At 44.4% G+C, this 19,287-nt stretch overlaps 1 protein-coding gene across 5 annotated transcripts in view; it reads right to left on the reverse strand.

Annotated features, from left to right (window-relative positions):
• Positions 1-1,329: 1,329 nt before the first annotated feature.
• Positions 1,330-19,287, reverse strand: part of CEP164 (centrosomal protein 164) — an 84,656-nt gene continuing 66,698 nt past the window's right edge. For 2 of the 5 annotated variants that reach the window (XM_073657074.1, XM_073657071.1), the window contains one exon: positions 14,501-19,161. In XM_073657074.1, coding sequence (XP_073513175.1) covers positions 19,065-19,161 — 97 coding nt within the window. In that variant the 3' untranslated portion in view covers positions 14,501-19,064. Of the gene's footprint in view, positions 3,490-4,963; positions 5,019-7,590; positions 7,702-14,500; positions 19,162-19,287 lie in introns of those variants that run through there. The other 3 variants (XM_073657073.1, XM_073657070.1, XM_073657072.1) reach the window with 3 other exon arrangements.

Raw genomic sequence — 19,287 nt, forward strand, 5'->3', positions numbered from 1 at the left:
TGGTGTGTCTGGTGTCTAGTGTGTGACTGGTGTATGTGTGTCTAGTGTGTGACTGCTGTGTATGTGTCTAGTGTGTGAATACGTCAAACCCGCAGCGGCTTCTGATTGTGGGCTCATAGTCTTAAGCATGGTGGGCCCCAAGAATGATTTTCTCTGGTGGGCCCAATCTAATCAAGTCCGACGCTGCCTGTGACAACAGGCATTTCTCGTTGGGCAAGTGCTTCTTCCTGGTCCTGAGGATCAAGAAGCACTTACCTAGCACACAATGTCCATCCATACTTTCCTATGTTTCACATTCCTCCTCACTGCTTTTTTTAATCTTTTGAAGTAAATTAGTGGAATTTTTAATGACCGGTAAGTGCTGCAGTATTCTTCTTCTCCGTATGGTTTATACATTGTGCAATAGCAGCGAAGAGTAGTGCAAACAGCACTGCTGAAATCTTTAGGGATAACTATACTGAGAGTGCGGTATTCATTCTAAAGAAGAAAAAAAAAAAAAGAGAAAACCTTGTTTCCTAATCTTGGAGCAGCATGGTGGAAATTATGCAATAGTGCTGAGCAGTGTAGCTGTGAATCTAGCAATGAGGTGAGATACAACACTTACTAGAAGCTGCATTAGAGTATACAATAGTGCTTACCAGTGTAGCTGTGAATCCAGCAATGAGGTGAGATACAACACCTACTGGAAGCTGCAGGAGAATATACAATAGTGCTGAGCAGTGTAGCTGTGAATCCAGCAATGAGGTGAGATACAACACTTACTAGAAGCTACAGGAGAATATAGAATAGTACTGAGCAGTGTAGCGGTTATGTAGATTGGGAAGACCGTAAAACATCTAATTGAAGAAGTATCTCTCTCTGTCTCTCTGTATTTCTCCACCAACTCCCTCCCATCTCCATAGATTTCTATAAGCAGCAGCTGTAACCTGATCTCTCAGTGACGCTGTCAATCTGTCTCCTCTCTCCCTTCCTGATATTACCATTGAACTGCACAAAGCAGAGAGACGGCTGATCAGTGATGAGAGAAGCATTTTTTTTTCTGAAATTGGATATATTAAAGTTTGTTTTTAAGTTTCACTTGTACTAAAAAGTTGTTTACAATTGGATATACTTTTATTATTTTCTATTTTATAATGAAAGATCTATAGATGATGCTGGTGTTGAAAAATGACAAAAACTGTAAGGAAATTAACAGGGATTCTTTTTTTTTATTTTACGGAAAGTTTACAATCACAAACAGCGGAGGGGACAGAAAAACAACTAAAAGTAATGAAATAATGTGCAGAGATGAGATTTTTGCAGAGTGAGGCTCCACTTTTACTCCTTCCAGCCCCGTCGTGGCCAAGGTAACAATGGGCCACACTGGACACGTCTTGCCTAACACTGCGGGATTCTACATCTTCTTCTATTCCGCACGGACGCACCGGAAGTACTTGTATCCAGGGACCTAATGGTGAAGCCGTGAGGTTGGAAGCAGCAATAGTGATTTCTCTTCTAATAACTACAATAAAAATTCTAAATCGAATTATTTTAAGCTATGGATATGTGTGTTATCCCCAATACGATGAATGTGCCCTGATATTGTTATTATGGATGTCGGGGTCATGTATGAGCGAGGTTACAGAACAACAACTGACTTTGACGAGAGATATATTCTTGGAGATGTCGCACTTTTCCTACAGTAGTTACGCTCTGCAATAGTAACACAGATGAACTTGAATTGACAATCTGGTCATTTCCGCTAAGAGCCAAAGTTTAACCCAATGGGGTTTACTTTTCTTTGAGTGTTAGCTAATCTGTAGCCCTTTTCAGGGCTTATTTTTTCCATGGATTTTTGCTCACGCCCACTGATTACCTTTCGGGGTCCACTTATAAAATTTTCCAATGAGATGATACAGACTTTGTCAGGATTAGGAGCAGTGAGATCGGAACGTGTAGACCCTGTGTCTTTCTCCCTTCCCTTCCCGTTTTTCAGAATTAAAATTTTTCCCTGATTTTAATGATACCAATAAATGTGATGTTTTATTATTTTTTTCTAACTCTTTTTTTCCCGGATGCTGAGACTACATCCTTTTGTTGTCTACATTGCCCAGTTTGGTCTGGAGTTTCTGTGCACCGCACCCCGTATCAAGGCATTATCTGGTGAGCGGATATCGGTGCTTTTTTTTTCTCCTTTGTGTAATGTCCGTTGCTACATTGTTTACAGGGAGACAAGGAGACAGTACTGTCTGTTCCTGCATCAATTACAGGGAGATGAGGTGATGGTACTGTCTGTTCCTGCATAGTTTACAGGGAGACAAGGAAACAGGACTGTCTGTTGCTACATTGTTCACAGGGAGACGAGGATACGGTACTGTCTGTTCCTGCATCCATTACAGGGAGACAAGGAGATGGTACTGTCTGATCCTATATCGTTTACATGGAGAAAGTCCTTGTCCGTCCCTGCATAGTTTACAGGGAGACAAGGAGACAGGACTGTCTGTTCCTACACTGTTTACAGGGAGATGAGGCAATGGTACTATCTGTTCCTGCATTGTTTACAGGAAGAAGAGGAGATGGTACTGTCTGTTCCTATATCATTTACAGGAAGATGGTACTGTCTGTTCCCATATCATTTACAGGAAGATGGTACTGTCTATTCTTGCATCACTTACAGGGAGATAATGACTCAGTAATGTCTGTTCCTGCATAATTTTTAAGTAGACAAGGATACCATGCTGACCATCTATAAACAATGCAGGAACAGAAAGTACTGCCTCCTTGTTTCATTGCAAATGATGTAGGAACAGATAGTACTGCCTCCTTATGAATGATGTACTGTCTCATTGCTTCTCTGTATATGATGTAGGCACAGACAGTACTGCCTCTTTTTCTCCTTTTGAATGATGTAGAAAAGACAGTACTGACGGTACCTTTTTTCCTTCTCTAAATGATGTAAAAACAGGCAGTACTCTCTGTTTCCATATTATTTACATAGAGACAGTACTGCGTCCTTGTCTCTAACTGCATCATTTACAGGGAGACAAGGACTCAGTACTGCGTCTGTGTCTCACTGTAAATCACATGGGGTCAGATGATACTATCCGTTCCTACATGATTTATAAATGGTCATGGAGGCAGTACTATCTGTTACAGAAGAAGGAGGGGACTATTAGAAGGCAGTGCTAATCAGGCACACATATAAGGGGTAGGATAGTATGAAGATCAGAATTGTTGCATTATTGCGGTGGTAAAAGTTCCTCTTTCATACATGACCCCATTTGTGAGGTAGAAGCCCCCGACCTCTGTGTGTGAGGACTCGGGTGTCACAGAGGTCTTCTGATGAGCAGGTTCTCTCCGCTCCGGGATTTCTCTGGCTCCCCCGGTCCGTCTATGCCTGCTGGTGCTTGTGTTGCTGGTATTTCCGGTAATGGCTCTGAATGGTGAGGGCAGCTCGCTCCGTGGCGTCTTGCACTGACGAGTCACTTTGTGGGTTTTCCCCCTTCAGCCCTGTAGACACAGAAGAGCGATGTGTCCTGTTTCTATACATCTCCTGATCTACTATCTATAGCAGCCACTCGCCCGCTCTTCAGCTGGAAGCATTACCGCAGATCTGATCCGATTACAGCACCACGCAAGAGGACGTATAGTACTAACACAAAATTACTCCGAACTTCTCTGTTTTGTATGATCAACGGGTAAATCATCGACAATGAGAATCAGAAGGCAAACTTGGCAGATGCCTAGGGACCACAGAAACGGGGGGTTGGCAAGATTACAGAAAAATACATTATCTGGGGCAAAAAGTAGGCATATTGGCTCTTAAGAGAGGAAGAGGACTTGAACACTAGAACCATTCAATGGAATTGGCAATTCTAAAATTCAATATTGACCCTTTTAATGAGCCTTGTCACGTGACTTGGGAGAAACGTTACCCCTTAGATCCCAGTCTTAAGCCTCTCACCTAGCCAAATCAGATCTCCTACTTTGCACTGATGAGGGGCAACCACCCCGAAACAGCCGTCAGGGCGTTCAGGCAGGCAGAGAACATAGCCATCAGAGAAACGTTACCCCTTAGAGCCCAGTCTTAAGCCTCTCACCTAGCCAAATCAGATCTCATACTTTGCACTGATAAGGGGCAACCACCCCGAAACAGCCGTCAGGGCGGGCAGGCAGAGAACATAGCCGTCAGAGAAACGTTACCCCTTAAAGCCCAGTCTTGAGCCTCTCACATAACCAAATCAGATCTCATACTTTGCACTGATGAGGGGCAACCACCCCGAAACAGCCATCAGGGCGGGCAGGCAGGCGGAGAACACAGCCGTCAGGGCGGCAAAGAAACGTTACCCCTTAGATCCCAGTCTTAAGCCTGTCACCTAGTCAAATCAGATCTCATACTTTGCACTGATGAGGGGCAACCACCCCGAAACAGCCATCAGGGCGGGCAGGCAGGCGGAGAACACAGCCGTCAGGGCGGCAGAGAAACGTTACCCCTTACATCCCAGTCTTAAGCCTCTCACCTAGCCAAATCAGATCTCATACTTTGCACTGATGAGGGGCAGCCACCCTGAAACACCGTGTCTGCAAACTGATATTCTGGTTTGGATTTTCTTTTAAGTCATATGGCAAGGCTCGTTAACGGGGCAATATTGACTTTTAGGATCTCTAGGTGGCACTAGAGTTCAGAGAGGGAGAGGACTAGAAGAGGCAATTTGCATATTTAATAATTTCCCAGAGGGGCATGTATGGCTTATACGTCTCCTCATTCTGACATGCCAGGCTTGGCTTGTCACTCTCCACAAGGAGAAGTGATCCCTGGGGGGAAAAAATAAAATCATGCAGATAATTGCTGACTGTCATGGCATGACTGTCAAATGCGATTTCCAATGCTTTATTCGGGAGCAAAAATACAAAGCCATGAGTACAGCTGGACCCCTCCACTAACGTGCCCCATAGATGATGATCTATATATATGAATACTGACCATTCTTGTCTCTTGCAGGGTACGTCATACACGTGTACTGACAGCTTCCTCTCCTCTACAACGTGCAAAAAAACAAAACATAAGACACATTAATATGCAGCACAACATCAGGGGGACTCATTTTACCCCCCACACTGCATGTGACATAGTAATTGATAATGTTTTTTTAAAGGTAATCTGTTACCAATCTGATGGTAGCATAAAACAGGTGCGGAAACCCCGATTCCAGTGAAGTATGACTTACTTGGCTGCGTGCTGCAGTTTTGATTAATAATTGTTTTTTTTTTCTGCTGCAGATCTCTAATGCTGAGCTGTGTATGACCCCGCCCCCACCACTGATTGGCAGCTTTCTGCCTATGCACAGTGTACACAGAAATCTGTCAGTAAGCGTTGGGGGGTGTAGCTAGAAAGAGCTAATTAATATCAAATACTACATGACAGGAGCTCATCTCTGAGAGGAACAGCAGATAAATCAGTGTTTGATCAAAATTACAGCAAGTAGCACAGTAAGCAATACTGTGCTGGAATCAGAGTCTCTGTCCCTGAAACAGGGCAGCAAATATCTAGTGACAAAATCTATTTAGAGCCAAGAGGAATTGAGTCACTTAAAGGGTTTATCCACAGACATAAACAGTTAGTTGGATGTACAGTGGGTACGGAAAGTATTCAGACCCCTTTAAATTTGTCACTCTTTGTTTCATTACAGCCATTTGGTAAATTCTAAAAAGTTCATTTTTTTTCTCATTAAAGTACACTCTGCACCCCATCTTGACTGAAAAAAAACAAATGTAGAAATTTTTGCAAATTTATTAAAAAAGAAAAACTGAAATATCACATGGTCATAAGTATTCAGACCCTTTGCTCAGACACTCATATTTAAGTCACATACTGTCCATTTCCTTGTGATCCTTCTTGAGATGGTTCGACTCCTTCATTGGAGTCCAGCTGTGTTTAATTAAACTGATAGGACTTGATCTGGAAAGGCACACACCTGTCTATATAAGACCTCACAGCTCACAGTGCATGTCAGGCCAAATGAGAATCATGAGCTCAAAGGAACTGCCCAAGGAGCTCATAGACAGAATTGTGGTAAGGCGCAGATCTGGCCAAGGTTACAAAAGAATTTCTGCATTACTCAAAGATCCTAAGAGCACAGTGGCCTTCATAATTCTTAAATGGAAGACGTTTGGGACCACCAGAAGTCTTCCTAGACCTGGCTCTCTAGCCAAACTGAGCAATCGTGGGAGAAGAGCCTTGGTGAGAGAGGTAAAGAAGAACCCCAAGATCACTGTGGCTGAGCTCCAGAGATGCAGTAGGGAGATGGGAGAAAGTTCCACAAAGTCACTGCAGCTCTCCACCAGTCGGGCCTTTATGGCAGAGTGGCATGACGGAAGCCTCTCCTCAGTGCAAGACATATGAAAGTCCGCATAGAATTTGCTCAAAAACACATGAAGGACTCCCAGACTATGAGAAATAAGATTCTCTGGTCTGATGAGACGAAGATAGAACTTTTTGGTGATAATTCAAAGCGGTATGTGTGGAGAAAGCCAGGCACTGCTCATCACCTGCCCAATACAATCCCAACAGTAAAACATGGTGGAGGCAGCATCATGCCATGGGGGTGTTTTTCAGCTGCAAGGACAGGATGACTGGTTGCAATTGAAGGAAACATGAATGCGGCCAAGTACAGGGATCTCCTGGATGAAAACCTCTTCCAGAGTGCTCTGAATCTTAGACTTGGCCGAAAGTTCACCTTCCAACTAGGCAATGACCCTAAGCACACAGCTAAATTAACAAAGGCGTGGCTTCAGAACAACTCTGTGACCATTCTTGACTGGCCCAGCCAGAGCCCTGACCTAAACCCAATTGAGCATCTCTGGAGTGACCTGAAAATGGCTGTCCACCAACGTTCACCATCCAACCTGACGGAACTGGAGAGCATCTGCAAGGAAGAATGGCAGAGGATCCCCAAATCCAGGTGTGAAAAACTTGTTGCATTATTCCCAAGAAGACTCATGGCTGTACTAGCTCAAAAGGGGGCTTCTACTCAATACTGAGCAAAGGGTCTGAATACTTATGACCATGTGATATTTCAGTTTTTCTTTTTTAATAAATTTGCAAAAATTTCTACATTTCTGTTTTTCTTCTGTCAAGATGGGGTGCAGAGTGTACATTAATGAGAAAAAAATTGAACTTTTTAGAATTTATCAAATGGCTGCAATGAAACAAAGAGTGAAAAATTTAAAGGGGTCTGAATACTTTCCGTACCCACTGTAAAATATATACAAAATAATTAACTTTAAATATCCAAATACCATCAATGTCCCAATACATTTTTTTACTGACATATGCCAATATAGTTGGACACTTCCAACAGAGTTATATATGGCTATACTGCTGCTATACACCGCAGAAAAGGGAAAAAAAGGAAATGAGAACAGACTCGTATAAATATGCACTATTATGTGGTACATGGCAAAGGTGGTAGGACTTGATATCCAGGCTGAAAGGCAGTACAGTCCAATGTGTTTTATCCACAGATATTTCCATGATTTGTCTAGAAAAAAATGATTTATCGAAAACATCCATAGACAGAATTGCACTACGTTATACAGACGTCCTCCTACCTCTTGGTCTCGGCTTGCTCTTCTGTTCTGTGATACATACTGCACCTGCCACGGGAGGGGCTGGTACGTAAAATATGGGGCTTGTTCCTCTCGAAATAGTGAGCTGCCTAACTGTAGGAGGAGAATATAGTTGTCAGTACAGGTAGGAGGCGAACATAGCAGTCCAGGCAGGTAGCGCGAGAACATAGCGGTCCGGGCAGGTAGCGCGAGAACAGAGCGGTCCGGGCAGGTGGACAGAGAACAGAGCGATCAGGGCAGGTGGACAGAGAACAGAGCGGTCAGGGCAGGTGGAGAGAGAACAGAGCAGTCAGGGCAGGTGGAGAGAGAACAAAGCGGTCAGGGCAGGTGGAGAGAGAACACAACGGTCAGGGCAGGTAGAGGGAGAACAGAGCGGTCAGGGCAGGTAGAGGGAGAACAGAGCGGTCAGGGCAGGTAGAGGGAGAACAGAGCGGTCAGGGCAGGTAGAGGGAGAACAGAGCGGTCAGGGCAGGTAGAGGGAGAACAGAGCGGTCAGAGCAGGTGGAGAGAGAACAGAGCGGTCAGGGCAGGTGGAGAGAGAACAGAGCGGTCAGGGCAGGTGGAGAGAGAACAGAGCGGTCAGGGCAGGTGGAGAGAGAACAGAGCGGTCAGGGCAGGTGGAGAGAGAACAGAGCGGTCAGGGCAGGTGGAGAGAGAACAGAGCGGTCAGGGCAGGTGGAGAGAGAACAGAGCGGTCAGGGCAGGTGGAGCGAGAACAGAGCGGTCAGGGCAGGTGGAGAGAGAACAGAGCGGTCAGGGCAGGTGGAGAGAGAACAGAGCGGTCAGGGCAGGTGGAGAGAGAACAGAGCGGTCAGGGCAGGTGGAGAGAGAACAGAGCGGTCAGGGCAGGTGGAGAGAGAACAGAGAGGTCAGGGCAGGTGGAGAGAGAACAGAGCGGTCAGGGCAGGTGGAGAGAGAACAGAGCGGTCAGGGCAGGTGGAGAGAGAACAGAGCGGTCAGGGCAGGTGGAGAGAGAACAGAGAGGTCAGGGCAGGTGGAGAGAGAACAGAGAGGTCAGGGCAGGTGGAGAGAACAGAGCGGTCAGGGCAGGTGGAGAGAGAACAGAGCGGTCAGGGCAGGTGGAGAGAGAACAAAGGTCAGGGCAGGTGGAGAGAGAGCACAGCAGTCAGGGCAGGTGGAGGGAGAACACAGCGGTCAGGGCAGGTAGGAGAAAATAATGGACAGGGCAGTAAGGAGGAGGATAATAGTCAGGGTAGATAGAGGGAGAATGTAGCGGTCGGGGCAGGTAGAGGGAGAACGTAGCTGTCAGGGCAGGAAGGAGGAAAACAGTGGTCAGGGCAGGTGGAGCGAGAACACAGCGGTCAGGGCAGGTGGAGAGAGAAGAGCAGTCAGGGCAGGTGTAGAGAGAACACAGCGGTCAGGGCAGGTGTAGAGAGAACACAGCGATCAGGGCAGGTGTAGAGAGAACACAGCGGTCAGGGCAGGTGTAGAGAGAACACAGCGGTCAGGGCAGGTAGGAGAAAATAATGGACAGGGCAGTAAGGAGGAGGATAATAGTCAGGGTAGATAGAGGGAGAACGTAGCGGTCGGGGCAGGTAGAGGGAGAACGTAGCTGTCAGGGCAGGAAGGAAGAAAACATAGTGGTCAGGGAAGGTACAGTAGGGGGAGAACACATCCATCAGTGAGCTAGAATTTTGCAGTCAGTGCAAGCTATAGGAGAATATAGCAGCCAGGAGAGGTAGGACAACATAGAGCTCACTGCAGGTCAAAGGAGAACAGGGCAGCCAGTGCAGATGCCAACTCCTGTAATCTCTCACTGCTCTTTAACCCCATAGATGCAACTTTCAATCTTTGACAGTAACATTTCAGCGGTTGTAACTAAAGAAGCAGCGACTGAGCGCCCATCCTTTCCTACTTCTCCCAAAATGCATTTTGGGACATCATTAGAGATGATTGAATCCTTTGAAATTCACATTCACACTCTTTGGTGAATCATACGTTCTCTAACTGAACTGAAAAGACGTGAATATCACTCAGAGGTCTCTTTACTATCGCACATTGAACAACTTCTAAGCGAAACACAAAAGTAGGGAAGGGAAAAAAAAAAAAATCAAAAGGTGCAAACACGAAAATGGTCCACAACGTTAAAGGGTCCATATCAATATTATACAGCCATTCTGAAATGGATTTTCAAAGTAAGTACACCAGCCTCATCAGGTCAAATGTTTATTTGCAGTTTCTTGTGTGTGATTGGGTGACAGATTGGCTTTAATATTGAACTTAAAGATGTATTCCAGCATGAAGCACCTATCACTTTCTTACTGGCTAGATGACAAATGCTATAGATAGTTGGTGGTCCGACCACTTGGGACTCTCACTGACCACCACAACTGGACTGCGGTATAGCAGAAATATGCTTCTCCTCCTCCTTCACTCTCAATTTAAAGATTAAGCCTGTACACTAAGACATCTCCTTTGTCATCGACATCTAGCTGTAAATCTCGTGCCATCACAGGTCACCTTAATGCCGGCGCAGGCGCGTTTCACACTGCCTTGTTCCTGGCATTGGTATTAACTGGGCTTTGTCCACGTGCCGGCCTTTACGTGCACGGCCACCGCAAGAGGTTTATGGCTACATGTGGATGACGTTAGTGATGTCAACAAGAAACTGGATTATCAGGATGTCCCAAGGTGCCAAGAAGGGTCCAGGCTTGCCTAACGGGCCACTCGGCAGTACGTTGAAAGTCATCTATCTATGCCTGACTGTGGTGGTGGAAAAAAGTCACTGAAGGGATGGCAAACATACGGAAGCAGTTTTAAGGTCCATTTACACTGCTCCATTATCGGGAACAAGTGTTTCTAGGAACGCTCCTTTCACAATCTTGCAGTCTAAACAGGCAGCCGATCACCCGACAAACAAGCAAAACGCTTGAAATGCTGTTTTGGGCTGCACTTTCGAAAGAGCATCATTCTCGGCAGCACATTATCCTGTGTAAACAGGAGTTGTGCTGCCAAAAACAATGGCTGCTTACATGGACTGAAAGATCCATTACCGATCATTCAGTGAGCATCCAAACTGTGGTCGGCACAGAGTCTTACACCACCGCCAAGTAGCTGATCGGCGATTGTTTCGTGCCGGTAGTCAGCACAGACTCTTACACCAGCGCCAAGTAGCCGAGTTGTTTAGTGCCGCCGGTTGGATAATGGAAACAGTCGACAGGTTCCATTAAAAGAAGAGTGTAGAAATGATGTAACTATCAGTACCTTGATTGAATAACCCAAGTGCAACCATTGGCCCATGAACAAGAAGGCACCGATCATCTCCATTGTCCCCTGGCAGCACGCAACAATGCAGGCCGCAAAGGCCCTGCGACTTTACCAATCGGCGGATTTAAACGTCAGCTCCATAAACTTAGCATTGCCGTAATTGTACTGAGCCACAAAAATAAAGGACCTGCGTTATTTTTATTGCATAGTAAACATCTTAAAAATAAAGGCGTAATTGCCATTTTTCTTCATTGCCGCCACCCCACAAAGAATTTATTCCTCTTTTCGATACACTATATAGCAAATAAATAAAATAATTAATAAATAAATAATAATTTGGCAATTAAAAACTGCCCAAAAAAAAGAAGCTCTCGCATTTGGAAGATGACGAAACAACTAAAACTGGCCAGGGCTGAGAGGGGTTAATGGTAGAATGTCGTAGATTTGTCGCAAAGAATGTCTTAGGTAAGATCCCAAAGCAGCAATTAGCTGTTCCTTTGCTACAAGAGAAATATGAAGACTTAATCTATACTTATAACAAACAGTGCAATTACCATTGGTACGAGAGAGAGTTTGCACTTAGTGGATGGCGCGGGCTGTGATTAAGATCAGCGACTGATTGGCAGCGGGACGTCTGCCCACAACGACAGATACTAGACAGGGTAGCGATGCTGCATCCGGACCCAGATCTGAGATACTGACCTTGCCGATTACTCGTACCACGAAAAACAGCGCGGTCATCAGAGACGCCAACATGATGCCGGAGGAGCCGCAGTGTATGAAGTGGCCAGCGCCGGCTGTCAGCAGCTGAACCCTAGTAATAGGATTACAGGACTACATCCCGCACCTGCTGTCCTAGGATGTAATCCCTCTGGGGAGAGAGGAAAAAAAATCAAACCAAGCCTGGACGAGGGGGGGGGGGGGTGAGAGGTGCAGCGGAAAGTGGAGCGAGGACCTGGAAGATAAAGTGTTAAATCAAAATAGACACTAATGTATCCGCTGCGGGAAAAGTTACCTTCTGCACTGGAGGTCACCACTATTTTAGAGAGAATTGTTACAACCACTTATCTTTTACCCTTAAAGCATCAGAAGATGACCCATTGCTAACCCCTTCATGACGGGACATTTTCTGTTTTTTGTTTTTCCATTTTCCCCCCTCCTTTAAAGAGCCCTAGCTTACTTATTCCATCCACATAGCCATATAAGGGTTTGCTTTATTATTTTTGTAATTATTAACACCATTCACTTTGCCGAGTAATATATCAAATAAAATAAAAAATAGTTCTTCTCTTTTTTTTTCTTATTTCTTCCTCTTTTTTTCCCCTCCCCATTAAAGTTTAATTTTCCCTCCCCTCCTTCAACTCCCTCCCCCAGATTTCCTTTTACCTTAGTTTAGGTGTAGTTTAGTATTTAGTTTACATTTCTTTGTCAACCCCCTAAAATTTAAAATCAATAAAAATACTGGAATAAGAAAAAAAAAAAAAAAAGAAAGAAAAATTTCAAGTGTGGAAAAATGGTGACAAAAAGAAAACACATTATTTTTGTGGGGTTTTGTGCATTGTACGGTAAAAATTACCAGGCGGTATGATTTTCCAGGTCAGTATGTGTATGGCGTTGCCAAACTTATACTTTTTTTTTATATATAAAAAATGTAAAAAAATCATACATCATTACTTTGTGAAAAAGAAATTATTCCTTTGTGAAAAAAAAAACACTTTTAAGACCCAATGGAGCTGAACAAGGTCTTGTTTTTTTGCCCACTGAACTGACAATTTTATTATTTATAACATTTGGCGTACACACAACGTTTCGATCTCTTTACTGCTTTTTTTGTGCAGCGACTGAAAAAAAAAAAAAAGAAGCCATTCTTGCATTTTAACACTTTTTTTTTTTCGGCATTTAAACATATGGTTAATGTAATTCTATCTCATGATAGATCAGACTTTTAAAGACCGGGGCACGAGACCAAACGTTTATTTTTCTATTTTTTAAATGGGAAAGGGGGGTGATTTAAACTTTATTATACTTTTTTTTTTAATGTTTTTCTTTTTTTTCTTAGGAGACTTGAACCTGTGATTGTTTCTACTATATACATGCACTTTATATTGCAATAACACAGTATTGGCATATAGTGTAATCACAGCTCTCCTATGAAGCTCAGCCAGTGGCTGAATTTCACAGGAGTGACAAAATACATAACATATGAATGAAAAAAAAAAAAATCTCCAAAAAATGCTGAAAAGTAAATAAAAATATTTCGGCTGTATCCAGCCTTCCTGAGGCTGTGACATCACCTATTATGAATGGCAAATCATGAGTTCTCAATATAAAGGTGTTATCATTGTACACCTGTCTGTGATGATAATGGGAGTGCTGAAAAGTGATCTGTATAGAACAGGAAGTAGGAGTCCAATATTGAGCTTAGTGGAAATTTTCAATATTTTTTATTTTGTTTTTAATATAGATATTTTTTAAATTTTCCATATTACTCTCAATAACGTTTAGCTGATCTGCTGTTTTAGGGTCTGCTGTTTTTCGCTGTGCTTTTGCTTTCGGAAAATCCACTGTGTATTACAGTATCGGTGATGTGAATGAGATTTACCCCCCTTAAATCCTCCAAACATGTACAGCTCATCAGGTGCAGGAGTACGGATCGGGCTCAGGAGCTGAGCCTGCGTCATACCCACAATGCTAGCTGTACTACACAAACGGCATCTGCCTCTAACAGCAGCGATTGGAGCGAAGCTGTGAAACAATTGCAGACAGCCGAGGTTTTCTGAAAGCCCCCAAGCCTGCCATGTCGTAACTCCTGCGAAGCCCAGCTATACGCTGCGCTTCATAGGAGACCCCAGTTTTCTCCGTATACTGCAATACAGTTGTAATGCACTAAATAAAACAAGTGATCACAGTTTCAAGTCCCCTAAAGGGAACTAAAAAGTGAAAAAAAAAGTTTAAAAAAAAGATATTAAACCCCCAAAAATTTTCAAATGATATTTAAAAAAAAACATTTTTTTGGTAGCACCACATCCGTAAAATTCCTATCAAACTATAAAATGATTTAAACCGTACAGTACCCGCCGTGGATCAACAAGAAGAATTGATCCGGCAGAATTGCCGTTTTTCAGTTGTCACACCTCTGCAACAAAATGCAATTAAAAGTGATCAATAAGTCTTATTTACCCCAATATTGTATCAATAAAATGTCAGCTTGTCATGGGAAAACTAAGCCCCGACTCGGGTCATTTGACAGAAAAATAAAAAAAATTACAGGTCTGAGAAAATGGTGGCCCTAAAAATTTTTTTTTTTTTTCCATAAATTACAATTTTTTTTAATCACTAAAATAAAAAAACTACACAAGTTTGGTATCGTCGTAATCGTGCTGACCTAGAAAAATCATCATCAATGAACACCTTAAAATTAAATCCCTCCCAAAAAAATTGCATTTTTTTCACAATTTTACCATAATTGTAAATTCTAGAACATATGATGAAATTGTCGAATAATAATCTGGACGTCGGGAGCAGGAATAATTGTGAACATGGGCCAAGTGGATCCTTCAAGATTCAATTCTCCGCAGATTGTGATTCTTAGGCAGAGAAAATTCTCCTTCCTACTCAGCTCATTATTCACTACCAGTGTTACAATGAGATTCCACCAGCAACGTACAGTATATGGATTTATTCTGAATGATGCAATTCACACACAGCATACAAAGAACGGGTATAAAAAATGCCACAATGTCATTGCCACAGTCAATAAATATCAGCACACGGCTATAAAAGATACATAACCAAACACAGCAGGCGCGAGTGCGTCCGGTAGAATTGCATAGTAGCAAGGAGTGCAGATCTGTCGCCATGAAAAAAAAAACTAGTAAAAAAATATATTTAATTTACTGATACAGGGATCGTATGATCTATTGTAGATACAGTTGCAGCCGGATGGGCATGCTGGGAGTTGTAGTTGAGTAAAAGCCTCAGGTTGCAGCCCACTGCCTTACACAATTCATATACAAATTATGTGACCCGCCTCGGCCGGTGATTGTCTCAGCTGGCATTTCTGGGGGTCCGGGAAGCACAGACCTGCAGGGAGTGGATGAGCGCGGGAACAAGACCTGCGGGAGTTAGAGGGGTTAATATAGGAGCATATAATTTTTTAATTATTATTTAAATCCAGTCTGAATCATTTAAAGTATGAATTTGATTGGCTAGTAATCCATTCAGGGCCAATCCTTACAATTGTCTGATTGAAGAGGATCTGGCAACAGTTTTTTCCTATGTAAACTCAGAGCAGCATTATGTAGGGGCAGCGATCCCGATTCCAGCAATGTCTCAACTGCTGGTCTGTATGCTGTCGTTCTGAAACAATCACTGTTTTTTTTCTCCAGCAGAGCTCTGAATGCCGAGTCTTATATAACCCCACCCACATCACTGATTGGCAGAAAGCTAGCCAATCAGTGGTGGGGGCGGGGTTACACAGAGCAGAAGGGCTGGGAGGCATGAGACACCTAGTGCTGTAAGGATAATCTCCTGCTGATAAAACACTGATTTTATCGAAACAACAATACACAGCCCAAAAAGTGACACAAGTGGAATCAGGATCTCAGATTACATAGCACAAACGTGCTGACAGATTCTCTTCATGGCCCCCGTTTACTAGTCCTGAGATCCCCAGGAAGAAACACTCAAGCTTATCCTCAAGTCCGTACGCAGCTCTGCTAAACGCTCCCAGGGTTAGCAGATTACTTCTGCCTTATTCCAGTGATCACTGGAGGTGTTAAAGATCCCGGCCTCCACCGATCCAAACTACTAGGCGGTGGCAACAACATATTGTCAACGTTTCAAAAAGTCAAAACTTTCGTTGTCCAATCTGCTGGAAAATTTTAAATGTCATGAACATGGGTAACTTTTTCTTTATTTTTCACCATCGGCTTCCAACCGTTTGAGAACCGAGATGTACAATAAGGCAATGTGTAAAATCATCAGGCACTGACGTGACCTCTGTAGGCGACACTGATGGGCAGAGTGTGTACCGCTCACAGTGTGCCTCTGTACAAAGTGCAGAAGCGAATATTGATCCAGTATAAAAAAATAAATATATACACAATGTATTGAAACCATTCTACCTGTTGTACCTGACAATCCCTGCAGGAGAAATATCTAAAGCTTAGGAACAAGACATTTGCATACTTGTCGATACAACCACAGTGCTACGGATTTTTTCTTTTTTTTTTACAAGATTCCTTCAGCGGATATGGAGTGCGCATAATCATTATGATCTGTAACTTCTGCCTTTGTTTTGGAATTACTCCTTTAAACAAATTTTCACCTAGGAGATAAATGGCTGATGGGTGGGGATCCAAGGATCCCAAGATCGGGGCTATGCAGCATCTTAAAAGGAGCGGAGGTGTAAACACTTGACCCCGTTTCAGAATCCATTAAATGTTGTGGAAGTCGAGCACTAGCACCTCTGCTCCTTTCAAGCCAGGACTCTGCAGATCCTGATTCTCTGGGTTACCGAGCCACATTCTTGGGTTTGTTGATGTCCCAGCAATCAGCAAGTTAACCCTTATACTATTGGTAGGGGGTAACTTTTTTTGTGAATAACCCTTCAAAGTTAATTTCTACCCTTGAATTTTTTGCTTTATCTAGATCGGTTGACATTAATATTAGTCGGCACGGTACCCTGTCCGATCAGCTATCTGCCTTGGCTCCATGCGCCATGTAGTGGATATTCTTGGTACTGCAGCTCAGTTCCCATTCACTTCAATAGGAGCTGAGCAGAAGTACCCAAGAATGGCCATGCTGTTCCGGCACTTCACACTGGCATACATCCAGCTTCAAACAACCGATCGGCCGGTTTGTTGGGTGTCAGACCCCAACTGATCTGAAAATGACAACCTATCCTGCCCTCTGCAGTGCTCTGTAGAAAGTCTTCTTGACTTTGTCCATAGACTGACTGTAAAGGAACATATAGAAATGAATGTGTGCAGCCACACAAAGGAAACAAAGTACAGTGACGATCGTGGGGGCGCTCAATTATACAAGCCCAGAATTGCAAAGCCTTACTTTGGGGTACAGGACTTCATGGATATATAACATTCATTGAAAGATAATTAGAATTTTGATATTAAATGATATCCAAGTGGTAACCTTTCTCCTTGTGCAAAGTGACAAGCCAGGCCTGGAGCTGGCATAGCCTATAAGTCTCCTCACTCTGACTTGGCAGGCTTGGCTTGTCACTCTCCACAAGGAGAAACGTTACCCCTTAGATCCCAGTCTGAAGCCTCTCACCTAGTCAAATCAGATCTCATACTTTGCACAGATGAGGGGCAACATCCCGAAACACCATGTCTGCAAATTGAGAATCTGGTTTGGCTTTAATTCTAAGAGTTCTTGTTCTCTTCCTCTCTGAAGACGCAATTTGCACTATAAAATGGTAAAACCCATTTACTAAATCAACAAAGGGTGGAGATTCACTTTAAAAAACAGTTAAGCAGATTATATAGGGGGAAATAGTGCATAAATGGCAACTCTGATGGGGTGTTAAAAGTTAAAGTGGTAATGCAATGATGGGTAATTGCTATTTATGCCATTTCCTAACAAGGAACACTAAACCTAATGTCCGTAACGAGCAGAAAGGGAGCTAATAAAAACTGATACTATTGGTATATATGTATGTAGCCGGACATATAGGAAAGCTATCATGCAGCTATCATGTCGCAATCACCGGCATAGGAGACGTACGTGGAAAGTACTTTGCAATCGCTGGCACCGCAGACGTAGGTGGGAAGGACTTTGCAATCGCCGGCACCGCAGACGTAGGTGGGAAGGACTTTGCAATCGCCGGCACCGCAGACGTACGTGTGAAAGAATTTGTAATCGCCGGCACCGCATACGTACATGGGAAGGACTTTGCAAATGCTGGCACCACAGACGTAGGCGGGAAGAACTTTGCAATGGCCGGCACCCCAGAAGTACGCAGGAAGGACTTTGCAATCGCTGGCACCACAGACGTACGCACAAAGGGCTTTGCAATCGCTGGCACCGCAGACGTAAGCAGGAAGGACTTTGCAATCGCTGGCACCACAGACGTACGCACGAAGGGCTTTGCAATCGCTGGCACCGCAGACGTAAGCAGGAAGGACTTTGCAATCGCTGGCACCACAGACGTACGCAGGAAGGACTTTGCAATCGCTGGCACCACAGACGTACGCAGGAAGGACTTTGCAATCGCTGGCACCACAGACGTACGCACGAAGGGCTTTGCAATCGCTGGCATCACAGACGTACGCACGAAGGGCTTTGCAATCGCTGGCACCACAGACGTACGCACGAAGGGCTTAGCAATCGCTGGCACCACAGACGTACGCACGAAGGGCTTTGCAATCGCTGGCACCACAGACGTATGTGGGAAGGACTCTGCAATCGCCGTCACCGCAGACGTAAGCAAGAACTTTGCAATCCCCGGCACCGCAGACGTACGCACGAAGGGCTTTGCAATCGCCGGCACCGCAGACGTACGCGGGAAGGACTCTGCAATCACTGGCACCGCAGACGTATGTGGGAAGGACTCTGCAATCGCCGGCACCGCAGACGTAAGCAAGGACTTTGCAATCCCCGGCACCGCAGACGTACGTGGGAAGGACTCTGCAATCGCCTGCACCGCAGACGTACATGGGAAGGACTCTGCAATCGCCCGCACCGCAGACGTACGTGGGAAGGACTCTGCAATGGCAGGTACCGCAGACGTACGTGGGAAGGACTCTGCAATCCCCGGCACCGCAGACGTACGTGGGAAGGACTCTGCAATGGCAGGCACCGCAGACGTACGTGGGAAGGACTCTGCAATCCCTGGCATCGCAGACGTACGTGGGAAGGACTCTGCAATCGCCGGCCCTGCAGACGTACGTGGGAAGGACTCTGCAATCCCCGACACCGCAAACGTACGTGGGAAGGACTCTGCAATCCCCGACACCGCAAACGTACGTGGGAAGGACTCTGCAATCCCCGACACCGCAAACGTACGTGGGAAGGACTTCAGGCTTAGTGTTCTCTAGTGAGTTACATGAGTGGCCATTCCTGATATAGTAAGGTGGAGCTCCCCTTTAATATCTGTGACCTGCAATATTATGAAAAAGTCCCCAATTCTTTCATAATTCTGTATCTGCAATGTCAATTCTGTCTCATCGGTTTCCTGATCTGAAGATACTGTGTCGGCTCCACCGCTAGTAATGATAGACTTTAATCTTGTCATTTTCATCCAATCCCAGCTGCAAAACTCCTTTTCCTGTTGGAGATCGGCTCATGCGAGAAGGAAGTAGACTGAGCGTTTAGTTAAGGTAAACCGGGCAACCGGGGCGACAATCTAAAATAGTCACATGGACTAAAATTCAAATTGTTACTTGTTAGTATATATGATATTATTAGTATTCAAGTACTCAAAAATAC

The sequence above is a fragment of the Phyllobates terribilis genome, unplaced genomic scaffold (assembly GCF_046119375.1).
Source record: "Phyllobates terribilis strain yellow unplaced genomic scaffold, ASM4611937v1 Scaffold_12__6_contigs__length_324123572, whole genome shotgun sequence".
NCBI classification, from domain to species: domain Eukaryota; kingdom Metazoa; phylum Chordata; class Amphibia; order Anura; family Dendrobatidae; genus Phyllobates; species Phyllobates terribilis.